Source organism: Vicia villosa, linkage group LG4 (assembly GCF_029867415.1).
Source record: "Vicia villosa cultivar HV-30 ecotype Madison, WI linkage group LG4, Vvil1.0, whole genome shotgun sequence".
In the NCBI taxonomy this organism is placed as follows: Eukaryota; Viridiplantae; Streptophyta; class Magnoliopsida; order Fabales; family Fabaceae; genus Vicia; species Vicia villosa.
Genome location: NC_081183.1, coordinates 90797383 through 90817008, shown reverse-complemented (window position 1 = coordinate 90817008; position 19626 = coordinate 90797383). Strand labels below are relative to the sequence as shown.

The 19626-nt window shown below is 36.0% G+C and overlaps 2 protein-coding genes across 2 annotated transcripts; one reads left to right on the top strand and one right to left on the bottom strand.

Annotated features, from left to right (window-relative positions):
- The first annotated feature begins 10835 nt into the window (after positions 1-10835).
- Positions 10836-14267, top strand: LOC131597503 (zinc finger BED domain-containing protein RICESLEEPER 2-like). Its single transcript, XM_058870198.1, has 2 exons — positions 10836-11090; positions 13106-14267. The coding sequence occupies exon 2, from the start codon at positions 13107-13109 to the stop codon at positions 14265-14267; it is 1161 nt and encodes a 386-aa protein (XP_058726181.1). The 5' UTR covers positions 10836-11090; position 13106.
- Positions 14268-14286: 19 nt separating this feature from the next.
- On the bottom strand, positions 14287-17237 carry LOC131597502 (zinc finger BED domain-containing protein DAYSLEEPER-like). Its single transcript, XM_058870197.1, has 3 exons — positions 17081-17237; positions 14361-15065; positions 14287-14296 (listed from the first exon to the last, which is right to left on the bottom strand). The coding sequence occupies exons 2-3, from the start codon at positions 15062-15064 to the stop codon at positions 14287-14289; spliced, it is 714 nt and encodes a 237-aa protein (XP_058726180.1). The 5' UTR covers position 15065; positions 17081-17237.
- Between the last annotated feature and the right edge of the window lie 2389 nt (positions 17238-19626).

Here is a 19626-nt window from a genome sequence, read left to right as displayed (position 1 = left end):
ATCGCGACTTTACGTGTCTATTAGTCGGGATAACTGCAAGTGCACAGTCGTGTCGTGTAGTTTTAAAAGATATCGAATCCACAGGGACTATAAATCGACCTACCGTTATCTAAAGTTACTATGTAAAGCCAAGGCTAATGATATTTGGGTTTTTTATAAATGGGGAAACTAAAATCTTAAATCTAGGTAAAATATAATACCAAACGGATGTCAGTATGTATTTCATCTAACTTAGGTGATCCGAAGTTCCATTGGCCAGATTCTAATTAAATCAAAGATCTTTACTAACTATGTTATTTAAAAGTCCCCCTCTCAAACTCTCGCTCTATTGATTCAGAATGCGATCCTAACTCTTAATGTACGCTTTCGCCATCCCACCAGATTTAGAAACGCTTTTTGAAAATAACATAGTTAATAAAATGCTTGTTTTATGAAGTCGTTATCTACTTAAATCTCCTAATCTCAAACTCTCGCTCTGTTGACTCGGAACATGCTAATATCCCTAACGTACGCTTTCGCCATCCCGCGCGGGTGTAAAAACACTTTTTGAAAATAAATAAGTTCTAATTAGTTTTAATACGCTTTCGCCATCCTTAGAACTAATTTCCTATGTCTACTATCCAGTTAAAGATCTCAAACTTTCGCTCTATTGATTTTAACCTTTGACCGTCTTAACCCCTCAAACTTTCGCTCTATTGGTTTTAAGACTTACTAATTAAATTAGACATACAAACCAAAAACAAGTGATAATTAATAAAACATAATTAAGCCAATTTATTTCGGATCCCTACGGTTAAATTACTTTACATACCGACATCTAAATAAATTAGCCAGACATATTAATATGGTTAAACATGCATAAATAAATTCGGTTCATAATATTAGGCATATTAATTGACATATAATATATCATGCAATAAATGTAAATAAAGGCGGTAAATAATAAACCTGAATAAAATTAATCTGGAATAAATCTTTAGATCTTCAAGTACTTGAACCTCCACCACAAATCGGTTGGATTGTTCTTCGATAAATTCTTCGATCAAATTATAAAAACAAGGAAATAAAATACTATGATCTAACGTAAGGTTAGATCCAGTAAAAGGTTCACAACAATTTCCGGTGGAGAAATTGTTGTGAGAAAAGATGAACGGGATAGAAAATAATTGCTGGAAATATAATGCTGGAAATAAAATACTGGAATAAAAATAATACGAAAGCTTAAAACTAAAATGTTGATCCTTGCTGAAAAACTCGGACCCTGGAAACTGAAGTATCAGTCTCCTTTTATAGCTGAGCGTAGGCTGTTTCATTCCGTGAATATAGCACATTCTGACGCAGACTTGGGAGACGCACGTCTCCACTTCTTCAGGAAGACTAGGCAAACAGACTTGAGACGTGCGTCTCAAGTGGAGCTTTTTTTAGGGAGGTTGGAGACGTGCGCCTTGTGTGAGAAAGAAGTGGAGAAAATAGTGGAGAGGTGGAGACGGGCGTCTCCACTTGTGACGTGGTCATTTGTGGGCTTTGGGCCTTTGGAGACGGGGGTCTCCAACTTTGGAGATGGGCATCTCAACTTTGGAGACGGGGGTCTCAGTTTGGAGACGGGGGTCTCCATTTGGAGACGGGGTCTCCATTTGGAGATGGGCATCTCCCTCTATCTTCGTGGATTGGGCTTTTAGTTTGCACAATTGGGCTTTCTTTGCACCCCTTTCTTGCTTCAGCACCCCTTTTCCATCTTTTAGGCACAAATAGTAGTGATTTTAGCTCCATTTCTTTCCTTTTCACAAATAGCCTCCAAAACGAACATAAAACCTGAAACAATGAAAATACCAGCATAATACCGACATAAAGCAACATAATTAAGATAAAATAGGGAAATAATATATGTAAATCAAGCCAAATATGTGATACATTTTCGTGTTATCAACGCCCAGAGTAACTGGTTACCCAGAAGCCAGTAACCGGTTACTGGCATGTAAAATGCCCAACAACGTATTTTTCAACAGCATAACCGGTTACTCAAAAGCCAATAACCGGTTACCTTGTAGAAGAATCAGTTTTTTCTGCATTTTAAGGGTTCTACACCAGTCCCAAACCTTTCTAGTTAATTCCCAGCATCACCTATATAATTCAAACGAATTTCTAACATGCAACAATGATCCAATGTACATATTATCTTCATAAAACATAATCTTGTCATTAAATCAAGCATGCATCACATTAACTCAATCTAAACCCTTGACATACAATTTTCCCCCAAATTCCTACCCAAGGTTTCTAATCTAAAGGGACTCACCTTAGAAGAAGATGAAGATGATGATGGAGCTGAGAGCAAGATGAAGATAATGATAGAAGCAAAGCTTGGACAGGTTCTGGTGCATGCAAGGATGGAGCTTGGACCAAGTTTGGAAACTTTCTCCTCTTCCTCCCTTTCCACGTTTTTCTTCCTCTACTCTCTATTCTCCAAAATTCTGGTTTTTAGAAGGAATGGAATAATTAACCAAACACATCCTATTTCCATTTAAGAGTGAAAGTACCATATTGCCCCCATTTTTACTAATTGACTTAATTATCACATTAAGCCTATTAATAAATGGTGTATTATATTTGTCTCATCAATCATACCACATCATCTTAGTGATAATAATTCAGACAATACAATAACGGGTATTACACAAATAAAATCAAATCACCAACTAACACAAAGGTTATTTCAATAGGTTCATCATACTCAAAACGACACTCAAAACAGGCCAACGGTTCAAAAGTTACGCATCATCAAACTTTCAAAAATCACTAGAACGGGAAAATTCTACACACACGCTGGTCATACGCGTACCATACGCGTATCAGCAGAGGCTAATTTCCACAGAAAAACGCACCATACACGTATCACCTCATCATACGCGTATCCCACCTCCTCATACGCGTACAGGCAGAAGAGTGTGATTTTGGATGGGACAGGGCGCGTACCATATGCGTATGGCCATTGGGAACGTCCCTCATACGCGTATCGTACGCGTATCATACGCAAAACGTCAGAGACTTTCCAAAACCTGCAATCTTACCAGTTCCTCTTCCTCAAGTTTTACACCATTACAGCCTGCGATTTTAGATCTAAAACAGAAATTCTCTACTCTTTAAAATATAGGATTCATCTATCTTTAATAGTCTATCACCCTATATCAATTTTACTCATTACAAACCTAATTTCTACTCAATTAGTTAGGGATTTACATTCATAATTCAGTTCCAAGAATGAACACAGCAACACAATCAAACAAACACCATATTCATACCATAACATCAATTTATACACAATTATGCATAGAATTCAGTATAGATAATCATCAATCATATGATCTATTCAAAATCATTATAAATCCCAATCTAACATACAATCAGTTGACCTAAACAATACCCCTAATCAACATTATCATCTATAATACGATAAGAGATGATAACCAGAGAGTTCCCCCTTACCTTAGCCAAAAGTTCTTGATTGGTCTCTCCTTCTTCTGTTCCTCTTTCACGTTCTTCGAGTTCCCAATTCCTCAGTTCTTTTCACGTTCTCTCTTCTTTTCCGATTTCCTTCTTATTTTATGAAAAATAACATTTTAATTAGAAATAGGGATTTACTAACATAACACCCCCCATTCCTTATTAACGTCACACATGGCCCAATGCCATAAACCAATCTTTTCCAATTTTATTTTCATAAAACCAAAATAATTCTAATTATTAATTCAATTTCAAATTAAATTAAAAATTTAAATATACGGGTGTTATAGATACCTCCAATCGTTTTACTAAACTACTTGGACTTCTCAAGTATCCAAATCAGAAGGATACTCAAGGAACACCAATTTAGACTCGAATTGTTCTTCTCGAGATTACAAGTGTGCTTCTGGTTAAGAAGATTTTCTCCTATTCTAAGTGCATATTGTTTATGAAACATTGACTAGAAGTCACTTCTGGTGTTTAAACAATCTATCAGAAGTTTCTTAAGATTTAACCCAATACGAGCAACAAGTCTTGTGTTTTACATGTTATTATAAGATTTAAAAAATATTATAGTCTTCTTGTCTTCAACTTCTGGATGAGATCTTCATCTCCTTCTGAAAGAAGATATGGAGCAACAGCTCTTATGTTGATTGCTTCTTGTGCATTGATCTTCATCTTCTTCTTCAATACTGATCATGGAGTTTGTTACAACTAGTAACACATTACTTATCTTAAGTAAACATGAAACGTTGTAGAGCAACAACTTAGTGTATTCAGTTTCTTTAGTCATTCAATGTAAAGATTATATGGCCCGATCATATGTTTGTAGATCTCTTATTACTCCATTGGAGCATATTTCTTACCATGCAAACTTTTTATTTTTCCCTCAAGATTTTCTTTTTCATAGGCTTATGTTGTGTATTCACACTTCATGTATGTTGCCTTTGATGGTGCAGCTTATTTTTCTTACATTCTTATACTTAAACACCACACTTCACTTTCAAGGTTTTGCTCTTTATATAGAATTCTACTATATTGCCGTTGGAACATAGCCGTTGAATCATATTTGAACATAGCATTTAATGCTTAGTATAGATTGAATTAGGAAATACCTATTTCTAAGGTGAATCTCATCATTGGTGTTGATGGCGTGTCTTCTTCAATTTTCTTTCTTCCAAGATAGTTGTAGCAACCTGCCCTAAAAATTAGTTTTTTTTAGAGTCGCCACCTATTCTGAAGGGCGAATAGGAAACCCTACGAAGTTATGAGATTCGGGGTAAGTTACTATAATCAGGTCGAGGGAAGGTGTTAGGCACCCTCATCCCTTTCCTATTGGCTTTGAATCTAAGGGTCAAGTTTTATGGCTAAAAGTTAAGGTTAATAGCTAAGGAATTGAATAGGGGAAAAATTGAGATTTTAGGGAGGGGACTCGCCTTGGTTATCCAAGTGCCTACGTATCTCCTTATGGAGAATCAGAGTCAACGTAGTTCGGGCACAGGGTTGTACGCCTTTGAATTTAATATGATATGGTTTTAAGGCTTTTTGAATGGCCTATCGTAGTTTGTGATTTGAAAGACATTTTGAGTTGCCTTGTCGAAAAGGATGAAAATCCGTAGTTTGATTTGAAGTGTTTGGACTGTTTGGGCGTACAACCCTGATTTGATATGTCACCGTTAGTTGCGATGATCAATAGGTTTGATCATTATAGTTAACGGATTAAGTGGTGCATTGCTGGTTACTCTGATCGATAGATTCGATCGTCGCGGGCAGCAAATTGAATGTATTTTAGATTTGTCATATTTTTTATCTCTCGTCTAATGCGACTAATAGATTTAGTCGGGTCGAGGAGAGAATTAAATCAGAATTAATTAAATTTATTAACAAATAAATTAAATTGATCAAAATTATTTCTCGCCTAATGCGACAAATAGGTATAGTCGGTTCGGGGAGAAAATTTAAAATTAATCAAGAATCAATTGAATTTTTTTTGCCCAAATGGGATTGGGGCAAACCCTAATACATCTAACCTTTCTAGGGTTTTTTTATTGTGATTTTTAACCATTTAAACTAATTAAATCAATTAAATGAATAATCGAAATAATCGTAGTTAGGAGAAAGATTGATTCGAGGTTGTAAAGCATGAAGACGCGTTTTCCTTTTGTTGTGCGCCTTATGGATTTGATATCCAATGCCCCAATGTTTAGTGGAAAAGATGCCTATGATCTCCAAGCCATGAAGGAAGTGCCCCGAGAAATAACCTTGTCGTATGCTTCGACGTTTAGATTGAAGGGTATGCCCTTGATCTCCAGGATGTGGAGGGCTATCCATAGTGTTCTATCCTTTTGAATGTGAATTCTTCCCATGCTTGACATGCCCCTGTTTGTTATTGCTTCGAGATGTGCCCCCAAGTCGATTGAACCTTAGGAAGAATGCCCCTAGTCAATAGGATCTTTTGACTATATGCCCCTGTAACCCTTGAAATTTTGCCCCTGTTTAGGAGAACCCCCTAGATGTGGTTCCCCCATTCCAGAGTCTTTATTAGAAAGTTTCGCCTTTGATTAACCCATTTCGAGATCTCCTCGATGCTAAGTGTATTCTCGCAGATGACGTTGTACCATTTGAGAAGTAACTCCAATGCAATGTGTATGAAAGTTTTGAAATCGAAGTCCGTTATGAATTAGCACTTGATGATTAGAAATGAATGCTTGAATAAGCACAATGGTTATAAATAGTTTTAACAAACCTTAGGAGTCAGTAATAACAGAATCCTGCTTAATATGCTTTCGTAGTTAACCTTGCCTCAATTAGGACTTTTGAATGTTGCAACTTGGCCTGGTTCACGGTTTTAAGAAACAATGGATATAAGGCTCAAGATTTATTTAACCCACCCCTTTCTCCTTGATGTTCTCCAAATCCTAAGAATTCGCCTAATCTAATGAATGTGCTTTGTTTGTAAGAGAATCGTTGCAGTTCTGATGTTGTGCGGAAGCACTAGTGAAGATCCAAGCACCGGTGAAAATTTTTGTAGAGATCCAAGCATTGATGGGAAGCTTCGATGATTTGGCAGTCACAAGATTATCCTTTGTATTTCGCCTTTGTTTTTATTCCTTATTTTTGCATGAACCAATTCCTTCGAATTTGATTCATCGGGATGCCCTAAATTTTGCCTAAGTCATTTGTTTTCTTTCATGAAATTTTCCATTTTGACTTAGCGGGCGCTTTTCTTTTGAAAGCTCCTTTTGAAATTTGATCCTTGGATATTGATTGTTGTGACTGCCATGTCGACTTTGATTTGCAGGCTTCAACTTTGATACTTCCTCGATCTTGAATGATGTAATGAGGAAGCAAATTGTTGTGAATGTTATCTCCATTGCTCCCTCATTCTTGGATGAACGCGAGGAAGAAGATATGCTTGAACCTTTGCTTTGCTTGAATCCTTGCTTGGATCGACCGATTCTCTTGACAAGCAAAATACGCCATTGAATTAATTGAAATCTACCCTGCCCCTGGTTAAAATCAATGTTTATTTGAAAAGTAGAAACAAACACCAACTCTTGGCTCGAGGGGGTAAGAGGGATTAACATCCTTATGTCTCCACTGTTTGGGAATTGAAACAATGCCTGTACATCGTCGGTTCGGTCTTACCTTGAAAGCATATTGTTTAGCGAGACTTAGTTATTTGTATTCGTCATTCTCCCTTAAGTTTATTAGTAGTCTTAAATTTGAAATAGAATAGAATAGAATCGTGCGAGTGAATAGATTCCAAAACCTGTGTAGTCATCCCACCAGAATTGCTAATCCGAAGGTACCACTTTCATCCTGAATAACACTTAGCGATCGTAGGGGTTGAGATTCTGAGCATGACAAAACCTATTGGTCCTAGGGACAATCTCCTTTGTAAATCCATTGTCCTTGTTTTATTCCTCAGTTGATGAACTTGTAGAAGTGAAGGGTAACCTCGAGTTCTCCTTGGACATGTCAAACCTGTCGGGAATAAATTTGGCTAGCGGTGGGTTTTCGTCGTATCGGAACTTCATGAGTTTCCTTTGACTGAACCTCTTTTGCTTTTTCTAAGGATAGTGTCACACCGTTTACAAACTCCAGAGTTTGTAAGTTGATAGAGAAAACCTATGACCCTTCTGCCCCTTGATGTGGGGTTAACACACGTCGCCTTCTCTCCATCGTAGTTATGCATCTTTATTTAGGGTATTGCCCCAGTTGGACTGACCCTTGCCCCCAGGTTATCGTAGAGCGTCCTTGTAAGTTTGTCTACGTTCGTAGATGAACCCCCTTATGACTAGATACCCCTTGAGTGCATCTATGAGGGAACTCTTTTGTTGAACTAATCCTTGCTCGATGATAACCTTTGTTGTATTTATGATCCTGTTACGACAAGGCATGGACATGTGGCATGACGAAAGGCATCTTTTTTCCTCCTTGTGAGACCCAGTTCATTCTCGATAATTTATCCTCCTTTCTCCATAGTCTACGATCCTTTTGATTTTTTTTTGTGAGTCTCGGGAAATCGGCTAGCGCGGTAGGTGCGGGTGCGGGTGCGGGTGAAGATAGAAATGTAAATGTGTGAATGTATGAAAATGCAAATGCATGCGTATGCGAGAGACTCCTCGTATCATAACTCCTTGTATGCAATGCAGACGGGTGACATGTAATCTTAGGGATAGCCTTAGAGGCGACATTAGACCCTATTGAAATTCTTGCGAGATAGATGTTACGACACGCCAATGGAAATCCCTTAGATTAGGGAATATGCAGAAGGTAGCGACTGGTGACCATTCAAGACAGTCACCAAGTCTCATGGCCATCGAGAGGCCGATCAACGTGTACCAATGAAGTTATCCTTGGTGGGAAGGTCCTCTATGCGGAACACAACCTATCTAAGGACGATATTGGATGAAGCGAAATCCCTACAGGCTAGGGATGAAAGATGTATAGATGGGAATCCAAACCCTACAAGTTAGAGGGTGCGCGGGAATAAGCACGAGGAGACCGTTCAAGACAGTCACTGAATCGCATGGCCATCGAGAGGCCAATTGACGTATGCTAATGAGGGTGTCCTTCAGGGAAGGACGCGATTTTGGAATTAGAATCCCTATAGGCTAGGGAATGCGTAGATGTAGGCACGAGGTGACCGTTGAAGACAGTCACTAGATCGCATGGCCATCGAGAGGCCAATTGACGTGCGTAGACGAAGATGTCCTTCGCGGGAAGGTCGAAGTCATTGTGAAAACACACGGGTGACCGTTCATGACAGTCACTAAGTCTCATGGCTATCAAGAGGCCAATCAACGTGCATAAAATGGAGGTGTCCTTCGTGGGAAGGACATGGTCTTATAAGTAGAGTCCCTGCAGGCCAGGGAACGCGTAGGAGTACCTGCAAAGATTAAACGCAAGACATTCGCAGTATATAAATTGCATATATAATAAGCATGTAAACACATAAGCCCTAGGTTCATAGGTTCGACGTAACGGCTTAGGGTGCCTACCCTTCCCATTGGTATGTTCTAGAAGGTCTCATGGGGTCGTTCGTAGCCGCCGAGACTTTTTGTCTCCTTGGATTTTAGAACAACTCATTTTATCCATGAGGTTCGAGTTTTAGGGGTAGGTTCCCAGAGAGATCAGCTAAATACCCAGTCCAGCCCTCAACAAGGTCGAGCCTCGTATCAGACCTTTCCGAATATTTAACCCACTCTGAGTGGAATTATAACAAGACTCGTAGGCGATGTAGTTCCCCTCTAGTCTTAATTATAATTCTCACGCTTAGGCTTAACAACAATCACATATAAAACCCAACAGTGCAAATTATAACAATTAAGCATTTTATACAAATATGGCAAATAATGTTTGATGAAAATAAAAACAATAAATAAATAAAAAATTAAATATTTATTAAAAAGATAAACCTTCCCCCAAACCCTAAAAATGGCAAATTTGCCAAACCCTAAAAATGCGCCAAAAAACCTAAACCACAAACCTAAACCCTCTCAAACCTTAGGAGCATAATAATTAACCTATAGCGTTATCCCCAGCAGAGTCGCCAGCTGTAGCAACCTGCCCTAAAAATTAGTTTTTTTTAGAGTCGCCACCTATTCTGAAGGGCGAATAGGAAACCCTACGAAGTTATGAGATTCGGGGTAAGTTACTATAATCAGGTCGAGGGAAGGTGTTAGGCACCCTCATCCCTTTCCTATTGGCTTTGAATCTAAGGGTCAAGTTTTATGGCTAAAAGTTAAGGTTAATAGCTAAGGAATTGAATAGGGGAAAAATTGAGATTTTAGGGAGGGGACTCGCCTTGGTTATCCAAGTGCCTACGTATCTCCTTATGGAGAATCAGAGTCAACGTAGTTCGGGCACAGGGTTGTACGCCTTTGAATTTGATATGATATGGTTTTAAGGCTTTTTGAATGGCCTATCGTAGTTTGTGATTTGAAAGACATTTTGAGTTGCCTTGTCGAAAAGGATGAAAATCCGTAGTTTGATTTGAAGTGTTTGGACTGTTTGGGCGTACAACCCTGATATGATATGTCACCGTTAGTTGCGATGATCAATAGGTTTGATCATTATAGTTAACGGATTAAGTGGTGCATTGCTGGTTACTCTGATCGATAGATTCGATCGTCGCGGGCAGCAAATTGAATGTATTTTAGATTTGTCATATTTTTTATCTCTCGTCTAATGCGACTAATAGATTTAGTCGGGTCGATGAGAGAATTAAATCAGAATTAATTAAATTTATTAACAAATAAATTAAATTGATCAAAATTATTTCTCGCCTAATGCGACTAATAGGTATAGTCGGTTCGGGGAGAAAATTTAAAATTAATCAAGAATCAATTGAATTTTTTTTGCCCAAATGGGATTGGGGCAAACCCTAATACATCTAACCTTTCTAGGGTTTTTTTTATTGTGATTTTTAACCATTTATACTAATTAAATCAATTAAATGAATAATCGAAATAATCGAATAATCGGGGAAAAATAACTCTACATGATTATAGCCTAATCCTAATTTTATTTTTTCTAATCCTAATTTAAAACAATTAACCAAATTAATCATTATCAATTAACTCCTAGTCTAAATAATAAAATAGAAATTATATAGAAAAACCTGGGCGCTAATTACATGCGGACGTCCTCTGAGGGTCAACCGTGATCCTGCATGTCCAAGAGCGTCTGATCTGATCTCGCTGGGTGCGTATCCGATGGTACTGAGCGAAGGTTCATGATGTTCCTTCGCGTGTGAGGGATAGAGCTGTCAAATAAGCCCTATAATTAAAGGCCCTATTTATTTAACCCCATTAAGGCCCTATTATATTGAGCCCTTAATTATTGAGATTTATTTTGGGCCCTAATATTTTAGGCCCTTTACCTAACACATTTTTTTATGGCCCCATTGAAGGGGCCTTATTTTATTCCAAAAATTCACAAAACTTCATTTCCCAATAGCACGAAAACTCTTTCTGTTCAGCAAAGCTTCATCATCACCGAAGCTTCATCTTCACCGCCACCGTCATCGCCACCGTCAACCTATTGCGCCGCCATCGAATTTTTTCCATTACAAAATAAAGGTATTATTCTCTATCCATTTCTCTTTAATCTCTAGTTTTTCTAAAATCAACTTTTATTTTTCATCTCATTTGATGTTAAATCTTTATGTTATAGGAATGAATCAATAGGATTGTAAATGGGTTCTTTTTCATCATATTTGAATTCACATGGGTCATCTTTTATATATATAATATTGCTTAAGATGGGCATTCACAAGCTGTTTGTGAAAATGCTTCAATAACTTTATACATGTTTGATTTATAAAGTTTTTATTATTTGAATCTGCTTCTTAGCAAGTTATTGTTATTTGATTAAGTAATGATATTTTTTAAGAGTGTTGAACGAGTTGAATGGTTTTGTGATATTTGGGCAGTGGTATTGGATATAGTTGAATGGTTTTCTCTCTCAATGTATGTGTCATGTGTGTATGTATTGTGTTATTTCTTTCTCTCTTGCTCTCTTGCTCTGGATATCTATATCTATCTATCTATGTTGCAAGAATGTTGTGAATGAATCCATTGTATATGCTATGATGTACATCATTTTTGTCTGAGGGCGATGTGTTTCCTATTTTCTGTCTATTCAACTGATAGTTATTGTTGCAAAAAGGGTTTTGGCTTTGCTTAAGAAATACATACTTAGTACAATGGTTTGCTGGTGTAGAAACTTAATGGATGATTGCCTATTGTACTGACTCTATTCCCTCTGGAGAAATTACCTAGTGTCTTATGGATGTGCCCAATGATGATGATTGCTTATAAAGATATGGTACTCTGAATTATATTCTAAGCCTTTCCATCCATTCTGCCCTTTTCACACTGCAATCACTATTTAGTTATCCTTTAAATAAGTATTACATTGGTTTCAGTTTCAATAACTCAATAATTCAATAATTCAATAACTGTTTTCTCTCTCTTTTGATTCAATGATGAACAATTCTTCACCTTCTCTATATTTCTATCAGTGTCAGTGTTCTATATCTTTTACATTAGCAGTGTCAATATGTCTATGTCGGAGTTAGAGCTTCATCGGAATCTATTATTAGACCGGTAGCCAAACATAACTAGTTTGTGGTCAAACCATGTTAAGCTTTACATGTTTGGATACATATTAAAGACTGTCAAACTTGAGCTTTCTCATGTCCAATGTGATTCTAGTAAACATAACTGGAAAATTGATTTTTTTCCATTAATTTATAATTATTAGCTCTGAATGTTGTTACTACTATATAGTTTGTGATATATCAATGCAAAAATACCAAGCCAATATCACTTGCAATTAGAATTTAGAAATCCCAAACAATGCACATCATGATCAGAATAATAGTAAAATTCTCAGATACATCTTGAGCTTTGAGCAATAACTCTTCTTGATATAATCAATTGCTCAATTTAGTAGGATTTGTGCAAAATAGTTATCAGCAGCCAGCAACTTTTAGAAAGTTATCATAGGGACTTGCTGCTGGTAGTTTGAACAAGTGAGGATGATTCTGAATTGTTGCACTTAACAGTTTTGAATTTGAAGAGATGTTTGTGTTTTTGGTGTCCTTGTTTTGAATTTGTAAAGGGAAGTTCCTAAAACTTTATTGCTTCTGTTGGGTAGTCATCAATATGGACATGTTATGTTTACTCATCAGAAGCACTTCACAGTTATGTCCAATGTACAATGGTTTGCTGGTGTAGAAACTTAATTGATGATTGCCTATTCTACTGACTTTATTCGTGCCAGTTTTTTAATCACACCTTTTGTTCACCACTGTTGATTTCATTTCAGCTTTTGGTTCACAGTTCATTTCGTTGCTATTATTTTTTCAAACATCAAGACATATTTATAAAAGACTATATGCATTGTAAAGTGATTTTAAGAACTGCTACCAAATTAGAAGTGGGTTTCTTTATTGTAAGTTGTGACCATTTATAGTTAGCATTGTTCATTTTTTTTTTCAATTGTTCATTTAGTTGCTTCAGATGTGTTTGATTTTTTGGAATGTGATTCGTAATATGGAACCTGACATAATACATTTTTTTTGTTATAGTATGGAGTCAATGGATATGAGTGAGTATGCACAAGGTCAAGATGAAACTCGTAAGGAAACATTGTCAACACTTTGGATTATTTTCACTAAAATCGGCAAAGGAAAAGATGGAGTTGAAAGAGCTGCATGCAATTTTTGTAGTACTGATTTTGCTATTGGAAAAAACCCCAAGTCCGGTCAAAGTTATGGAACTTCACATCTAAGTCGTCATGTGTTTATTTGTAAAAGTTTTCAGATGAGCCTTCTTAGTCTAGAGGAATCGTCAAGCCTAACCCCAATCAACCAAAACACACATCGTGAATTACTTGGAGAAGCCATTATTGCACATGATCTTCCTTTTAGCTTTGTCGAGTATGAAAAAATTCGAGTTTGGGTGAAATATTTGAATCCATGTGTTGAAATGGTCTCTAGGAATACCACGGTGTCTGATATTGAAAAGATATATGATAAAGAAAGGATCAAGCTTAAGGAAATCATGGGTAGGATTCCAAATAAAGTTTGTCTAACATCGGATGTTTGGACAGCATCTACTAGTGAGGGTTATATTTGTTTGACTGCTCACTTTGTTGATGAAAATTGGAAGTTAGTTAGTTGTCTTCTTAACTTTCTTCGAATGAAGCCCCCCCACACGGGTATCGCATTGGAAGCTACTTTATTTGATTGCTTAAAACAATGGGGAATAGATAAGAAAATATTTACTATTACGTTGGATAACGCCTCTGCCAATGACAACATGCAAGACCATTTGAAAACCCATCTTCGAGTGCAGGGAAATTTGATGTGTAATGGTGAATTTTTTCATATCCGGTGTTCGGCCCATGTACTCAACTTAATTGTCCAAGAGGGTTTAAAAATTGCTAGTGAAGCCCTCCATAAAATTAGAGAGAGTGTCAAGTATATTAAAGGATCTGATGGAAGGATGCTTAAGTTTAAAGATTGTGTCGAGGATGCAGGGATAAATGTTGGCGGTGGTTTAAGATATCTTAAACCACCGCCAACATTTATCCCTGCATCCTCGACACAATCTTTAAACTTAAGCATCCTTCCATCAGATCCTTTAATATACTTGACACTCTCTCTAATTTTATGGAGGGCTTCACTAGCAATTTTTAAACCCTCTTGGACAATTAAGTTGAGTACATGGGCCGAACACCGGATATGAAAAAATTCACCATTACACATCAAATTTCCCTGCACTCGAAGATGGGTTTTCAAATGGTCTTGCATGTTGTCATTGGCAGAGGCGTTATCCAACGTAATAGTAAATATTTTCTTATCTATTCCCCATTGTTTTAAGCAATCAAATAAAGTAGCTTCCAATGCGACACCCGTGTGGGGGGGCTTCATTCGAAGAAAGTTAAGAAGACAACTAACTAACTTCCAATTTTCATCAACAAAGTGAGCAGTCAAACAAATATAACCCTCACTAGTAGATGCTGTCCAAACATCCGATGTTAGACAAACTTTATTTGGAATCCTACCCATGATTTCCTTAAGCTTGATCCTTTCTTTATCATATATCTTTTCAATATCAGACACCGTGGTATTCCTAGAGACCATTTCAACACATGGATTCAAATATTTCACCCAAACTCGAATTTTTTCATACTCGACAAAGCTAAAAGGAAGATCATGTGCAATAATGGCTTCTCCAAGTAATTCACGATGTGTGTTTTGGTTGATTGGGGTTAGGCTTGACGATTCCTCTAGACTAAGAAGGCTCATCTGAAAACTTTTACAAATAAACACATGACGACTTAGATGTGAAGTTCCATAACTTTGACCGGACTTGGGGTTTTTTCCAATAGCAAAATCAGTACTACAAAAATTGCATGCAGCTCTTTCAACTCCATCTTTTCCTTTGCCGATTTTAGTGAAAATAATCCAAAGTGTTGACAATGTTTCCTTACGAGTTTCATCTTGACCTTGTGCATACTCACTCATATCCATTGACTCCATACTATAACAAAAAAAATGTATTATGTCAGGTTCCATATTACGAATCACATTCCAAAAAATCAAACACATCTGAAGCAACTAAATGAACAATTGAAAAAAAAAATGAACAATGCTAACTATAAATGGTCACAACTTACAATAAAGAAACCCACTTCTAATTTGGTAGCAGTTCTTAAAATCACTTTACAATGCATATAGTCTTTTATAAATATGTCTTGATGTTTGAAAAAATAATAGCAACGAAATGAACTGTGAACCAAAAGCTGAAATGAAATCAACAGTGGTGAACAAAAGGTGTGATTAAAAAACTGGCACGAATAAAGTCAGTAGAATAGGCAATCATCAATTAAGTTTCTACACCAGCAAACCATTGTACATTGGACATAACTGTGAAGTGCTTCTGATGAGTAAACATAACATGTCCATATTGATGACTACCCAACAGAAGCAATAAAGTTTTAGGAACTTCCCTTTACAAATTCAAAACAAGGACACCAAAAACACAAACATCTCTTCAAATTCAAAACTGTTAAGTGCAACAATTCAGAATCATCCTCACTTGTTCAAACTACCAGCAGCAAGTCCCTATGATAACTTTCTAAAAGTTGCTGGCTGCTGATAACTATTTTGCACAAATCCTACTAAATTGAGCAATTGATTATATCAAGAAGAGTTATTGCTCAAAGCTCAAGATGTATCTGAGAATTTTACTATTATTCTGATCATGATGTGCATTGTTTGGGATTTCTAAATTCTAATTGCAAGTGATATTGGCTTGGTATTTTTGCATTGATATATCACAAACTATATAGTAGTAACAACATTCAGAGCTAATAATTATAAATTAATGGAAAAAAATCAATTTTCCAGTTATGTTTACTAGAATCACATTGGACATGAGAAAGCTCAAGTTTGACAGTCTTTAATATGTATCCAAACATGTAAAGCTTAACATGGTTTGACCACAAACTAGTTATGTTTGGCTACCGGTCTAATAATAGATTCCGATGAAGCTCTAACTCCGACATAGACATATTGACACTGCTAATGTAAAAGATATAGAACACTGACACTGATAGAAATATAGAGAAGGTGAAGAATTGTTCATCATTGAATCAAAAGAGAGAGAAAACAGTTATTGAATTATTGAATTATTGAGTTATTGAAACTGAAACCAATGTAATACTTATTTAAAGGATAACTAAATAGTGATTGCAGTGTGAAAAGGGCAGAATGGATGGAAAGGCTTAGAATATAATTCAGAGTACCATATCTTTATAAGCAATCATCATCATTGGGCACATCCATAAGACACTAGGTAATTTCTCCAGAGGGAATAGAGTCAGTACAATAGGCAATCATCCATTAAGTTTCTACACCAGCAAACCATTGTACTAAGTATGTATTTCTTAAGCAAAGCCAAAACCCTTTTTGCAACAATAACTATCAGTTGAATAGACAGAAAATAGGAAACACATCGCCCTCAGACAAAAATGATGTACATCATAGCATATACAATGGATTCATTCACAACATTCTTGCAACATAGATAGATAGATATAGATATCCAGAGCAAGAGAGCAAGAGAGAAAGAAATAACACAATACATACACACATGACACATACATTGAGAGAGAAAACCATTCAACTATATCCAATACCACTGCCCAAATATCACAAAACCATTCAACTAGTTCAACACTCTTAAAAAATATCATTACTTAATCAAATAACAATAACTTGCTAAGAAGCAGATTCAAATAATAAAAACTTTATAAATCAAACATGTATAAAGTTATTGAAGCATTTTCACAAACAGCTTGTGAATGCCCATCTTAAGCAATATTATATATATAAAAGATGACCCATGTGAATTCAAATAAGATGAAAAAGAACCCATTTACAATCCTATTGATTCATTCCTATAACATAAAGATTTAACATCAAATGAGATGAAAAATAAAAGTTGATTTTAGAAAAACTAGAGATTAAAGAGAAATGGATAGAGAATAATACCTTTATTTTGTAATGGAAAAAATTCGATGGCGGCGCAATAGGTTGACGGTGGCGATGACGGTGGCGGTGAAGATGAAGCTTCGGTGATGATGAAGCTTTGCTGAACAGAAAGAGTTTTCGTGCTATTGGGAAATGAAGTTTTGTGAATTTTTGGAATAAAATAAGGCCCCTTCAATGGGGCCATAAAAAAATGTGTTAGGTAAAGGGCCTAAAATATTAGGGCCCAAAATAAATCTCAATAATTAAGGGCTCAATATAATAGGGCCTTAATGGGGTTAAATAAATAGGGCCTTTAATTATAGGGCTTATTTTACAGCTCTACCCCTAGCAATGGTGGTTCCTTCAACCTGCAATTAGACTCAAATTAAATAGCCCAAATAGTTTGTAAACAGGATTATGAACACGTTTATACACTCAAATACGGTTAAAGATGTGTTTATGATCAATTTCAGAGTCGAAAATATTTGACATCAAATATGAACATAACGATATGTTGCGGGCAGTTTGGTCGATGGTAAAAGGTTGATTCACGTCCAAAAGGCCATGAGGATTCGATTTGGAGGCTTGGAGTAATCTCAATCGGTCTGCAATTTTTTCTACTTCCCTCCTGCGTCACGGTTTTTCTCTTCTCTGCCTCAGGTCCTCTTGCAGCCAAAAAAAAAAAAAAATCCCCCCAGTGTTAGAAATACTATCTATATATATATTAGAAAAACTAGGTTAATAGAATAAAATTCAATTAATCAATTAAGAATAATAAAAACTTAATAATTCAAATATTATTCAATAATGACCCAAGATTATTTCAACTAATTATTATGATTCTTTCTTAAAATAAAGATTGCTACCTAAAAATGAAAAGTGAACAAAATCTTTTTGTATTTTAATTTAATTTTTTTTACTAATTAAAGTATAAAATCATGATTTTACTGAAAATAATAATATTTTAAATAAGTGACTAAATTAAAATAGGAAAATTAATATTAAATTATTTAAAAAAGTAATTTTGTGATTTTTTGTAATATTCTAAACAAAATAAAAAAGTAAGTAAAAACACTTAATAAAAAATGTCAACACTGGGGTTTGAACTCAAGACTTTGGATACTAGTAAATCTTTGAACATGTTCTCTTGCCAATTGTATTATTTAATCTATTCAACATAGGATTGCACTATAAAACATCTAAAGTGTCAAGCTAAATTTATTTACCCGGGCCATATAAATAATTTAAAGTAACTGCTACCTATAAAAAAAAATTATTATTAAAATGTTAGTAAAATTGAATGAAAAATTTATAAAACCAAAGTTAAAAATAATTTAACTGTTAGAATTAAGGCGGACAAATTTTGGGGTATGACAATAGTTACTATTGGTGGCGTGTTTTCTTTTGCTCTTACAAGATGTAGACCAGAGTAGATGTCATAGTTACTTTGACTCCCGTGATTGTTTGCATGTGGCTCTTAGTTGGAGCAATTTACGATGTTCTTAGAAGTTTCTGATCATTAGGTCAGAATGTTTCTTATGAGTGTTGATGTTGCATGATCTTCTGTTAAAGCTTATCTTTCTTTGTAATATCAAGCTTTTTTTCTTTAATGACTTCTGATCTTCTGATTCTGATTGTTGAACTTGCTTTTAACCAAAACATCTGATTATTTAACGATGTTTCTTTTCTCAGTCTCTAAGCCAGTTTTTGATACAATTATTAAGCTTGTTTTTTATGAATGGCATATAAGGCTTTTAGCATTCCAACTGCACACTCAAAGAAATCATTAGTAATAAAATTGTTACTCATAAAATATATGCTTGTTATCATCAAAACCAGATTTTGAACATAGATCCCAATCTTGTTCTAACAACCTCAAGATGTGCTTTGGTCCTATGACCCGCATCCTTGCTAAAACTCCCTTTGTGTTGCTTTCCCTTCATACATTCTTCACACAACTCAGTTGGAACGTTAATGTGTGGCAGCCCGGTACCCATACCATCTTGTTGCAACGCTTTAAGATCACGAAAATTCAAGTGACCGAGACGATAGTACCATAACCACTCCTCTCTACTTGAAGTTGTAGCTAAGCACCTATGCTCCAAAACTTTTAGCTCAACTTTGAAAGTTCTATTGGAAGCCATATGAGCCTTTAGGATCAACATACCACTAGCATCGACAACTCGCTAGATCTCGGTTTTCCACCTTTCGCTTTGCTCCGATCACCATAACCATTTGAGTTGCTGCTCTCACCCTTTTGTCCCTTCGAATTTTGAGAATCACCACCACCTTTCTTCCCTTTCGAAGGCCATTTCCCTTTCGAACCTTTACTCTTTTCATTGAAACGAGCTTGCAAAGCTATCTCTTCCTTTGCCTTATCGCTTCCTCTCTCGTCCATTCTTTGTTCATGTGCTTCTAAGGAACTTTGAAGCTCATCCTTGCTCAATGATGCAAGATCCTTCCATTCTTCAATGGCCACTACAATGTTGTCGAATCTTGACGTTAAAGAACGCAAGATTTTTAACACAACATTCTGCTCTAAGATAGTTTCCCCGCACGACTTGATT

What these genes read in the sequence shown, in the direction of transcription:
- LOC131597503 (XM_058870198.1), top strand. Translation starts at nt 13,107, where the DNA reads ATGGAGTCAATGGATATGAGTGAGTATGCACAAGGTCAAGATGAAACT.
- LOC131597502 (XM_058870197.1), bottom strand. Translation starts at nt 15,064, where the DNA reads ATGGAGTCAATGGATATGAGTGAGTATGCACAAGGTCAAGATGAAACT.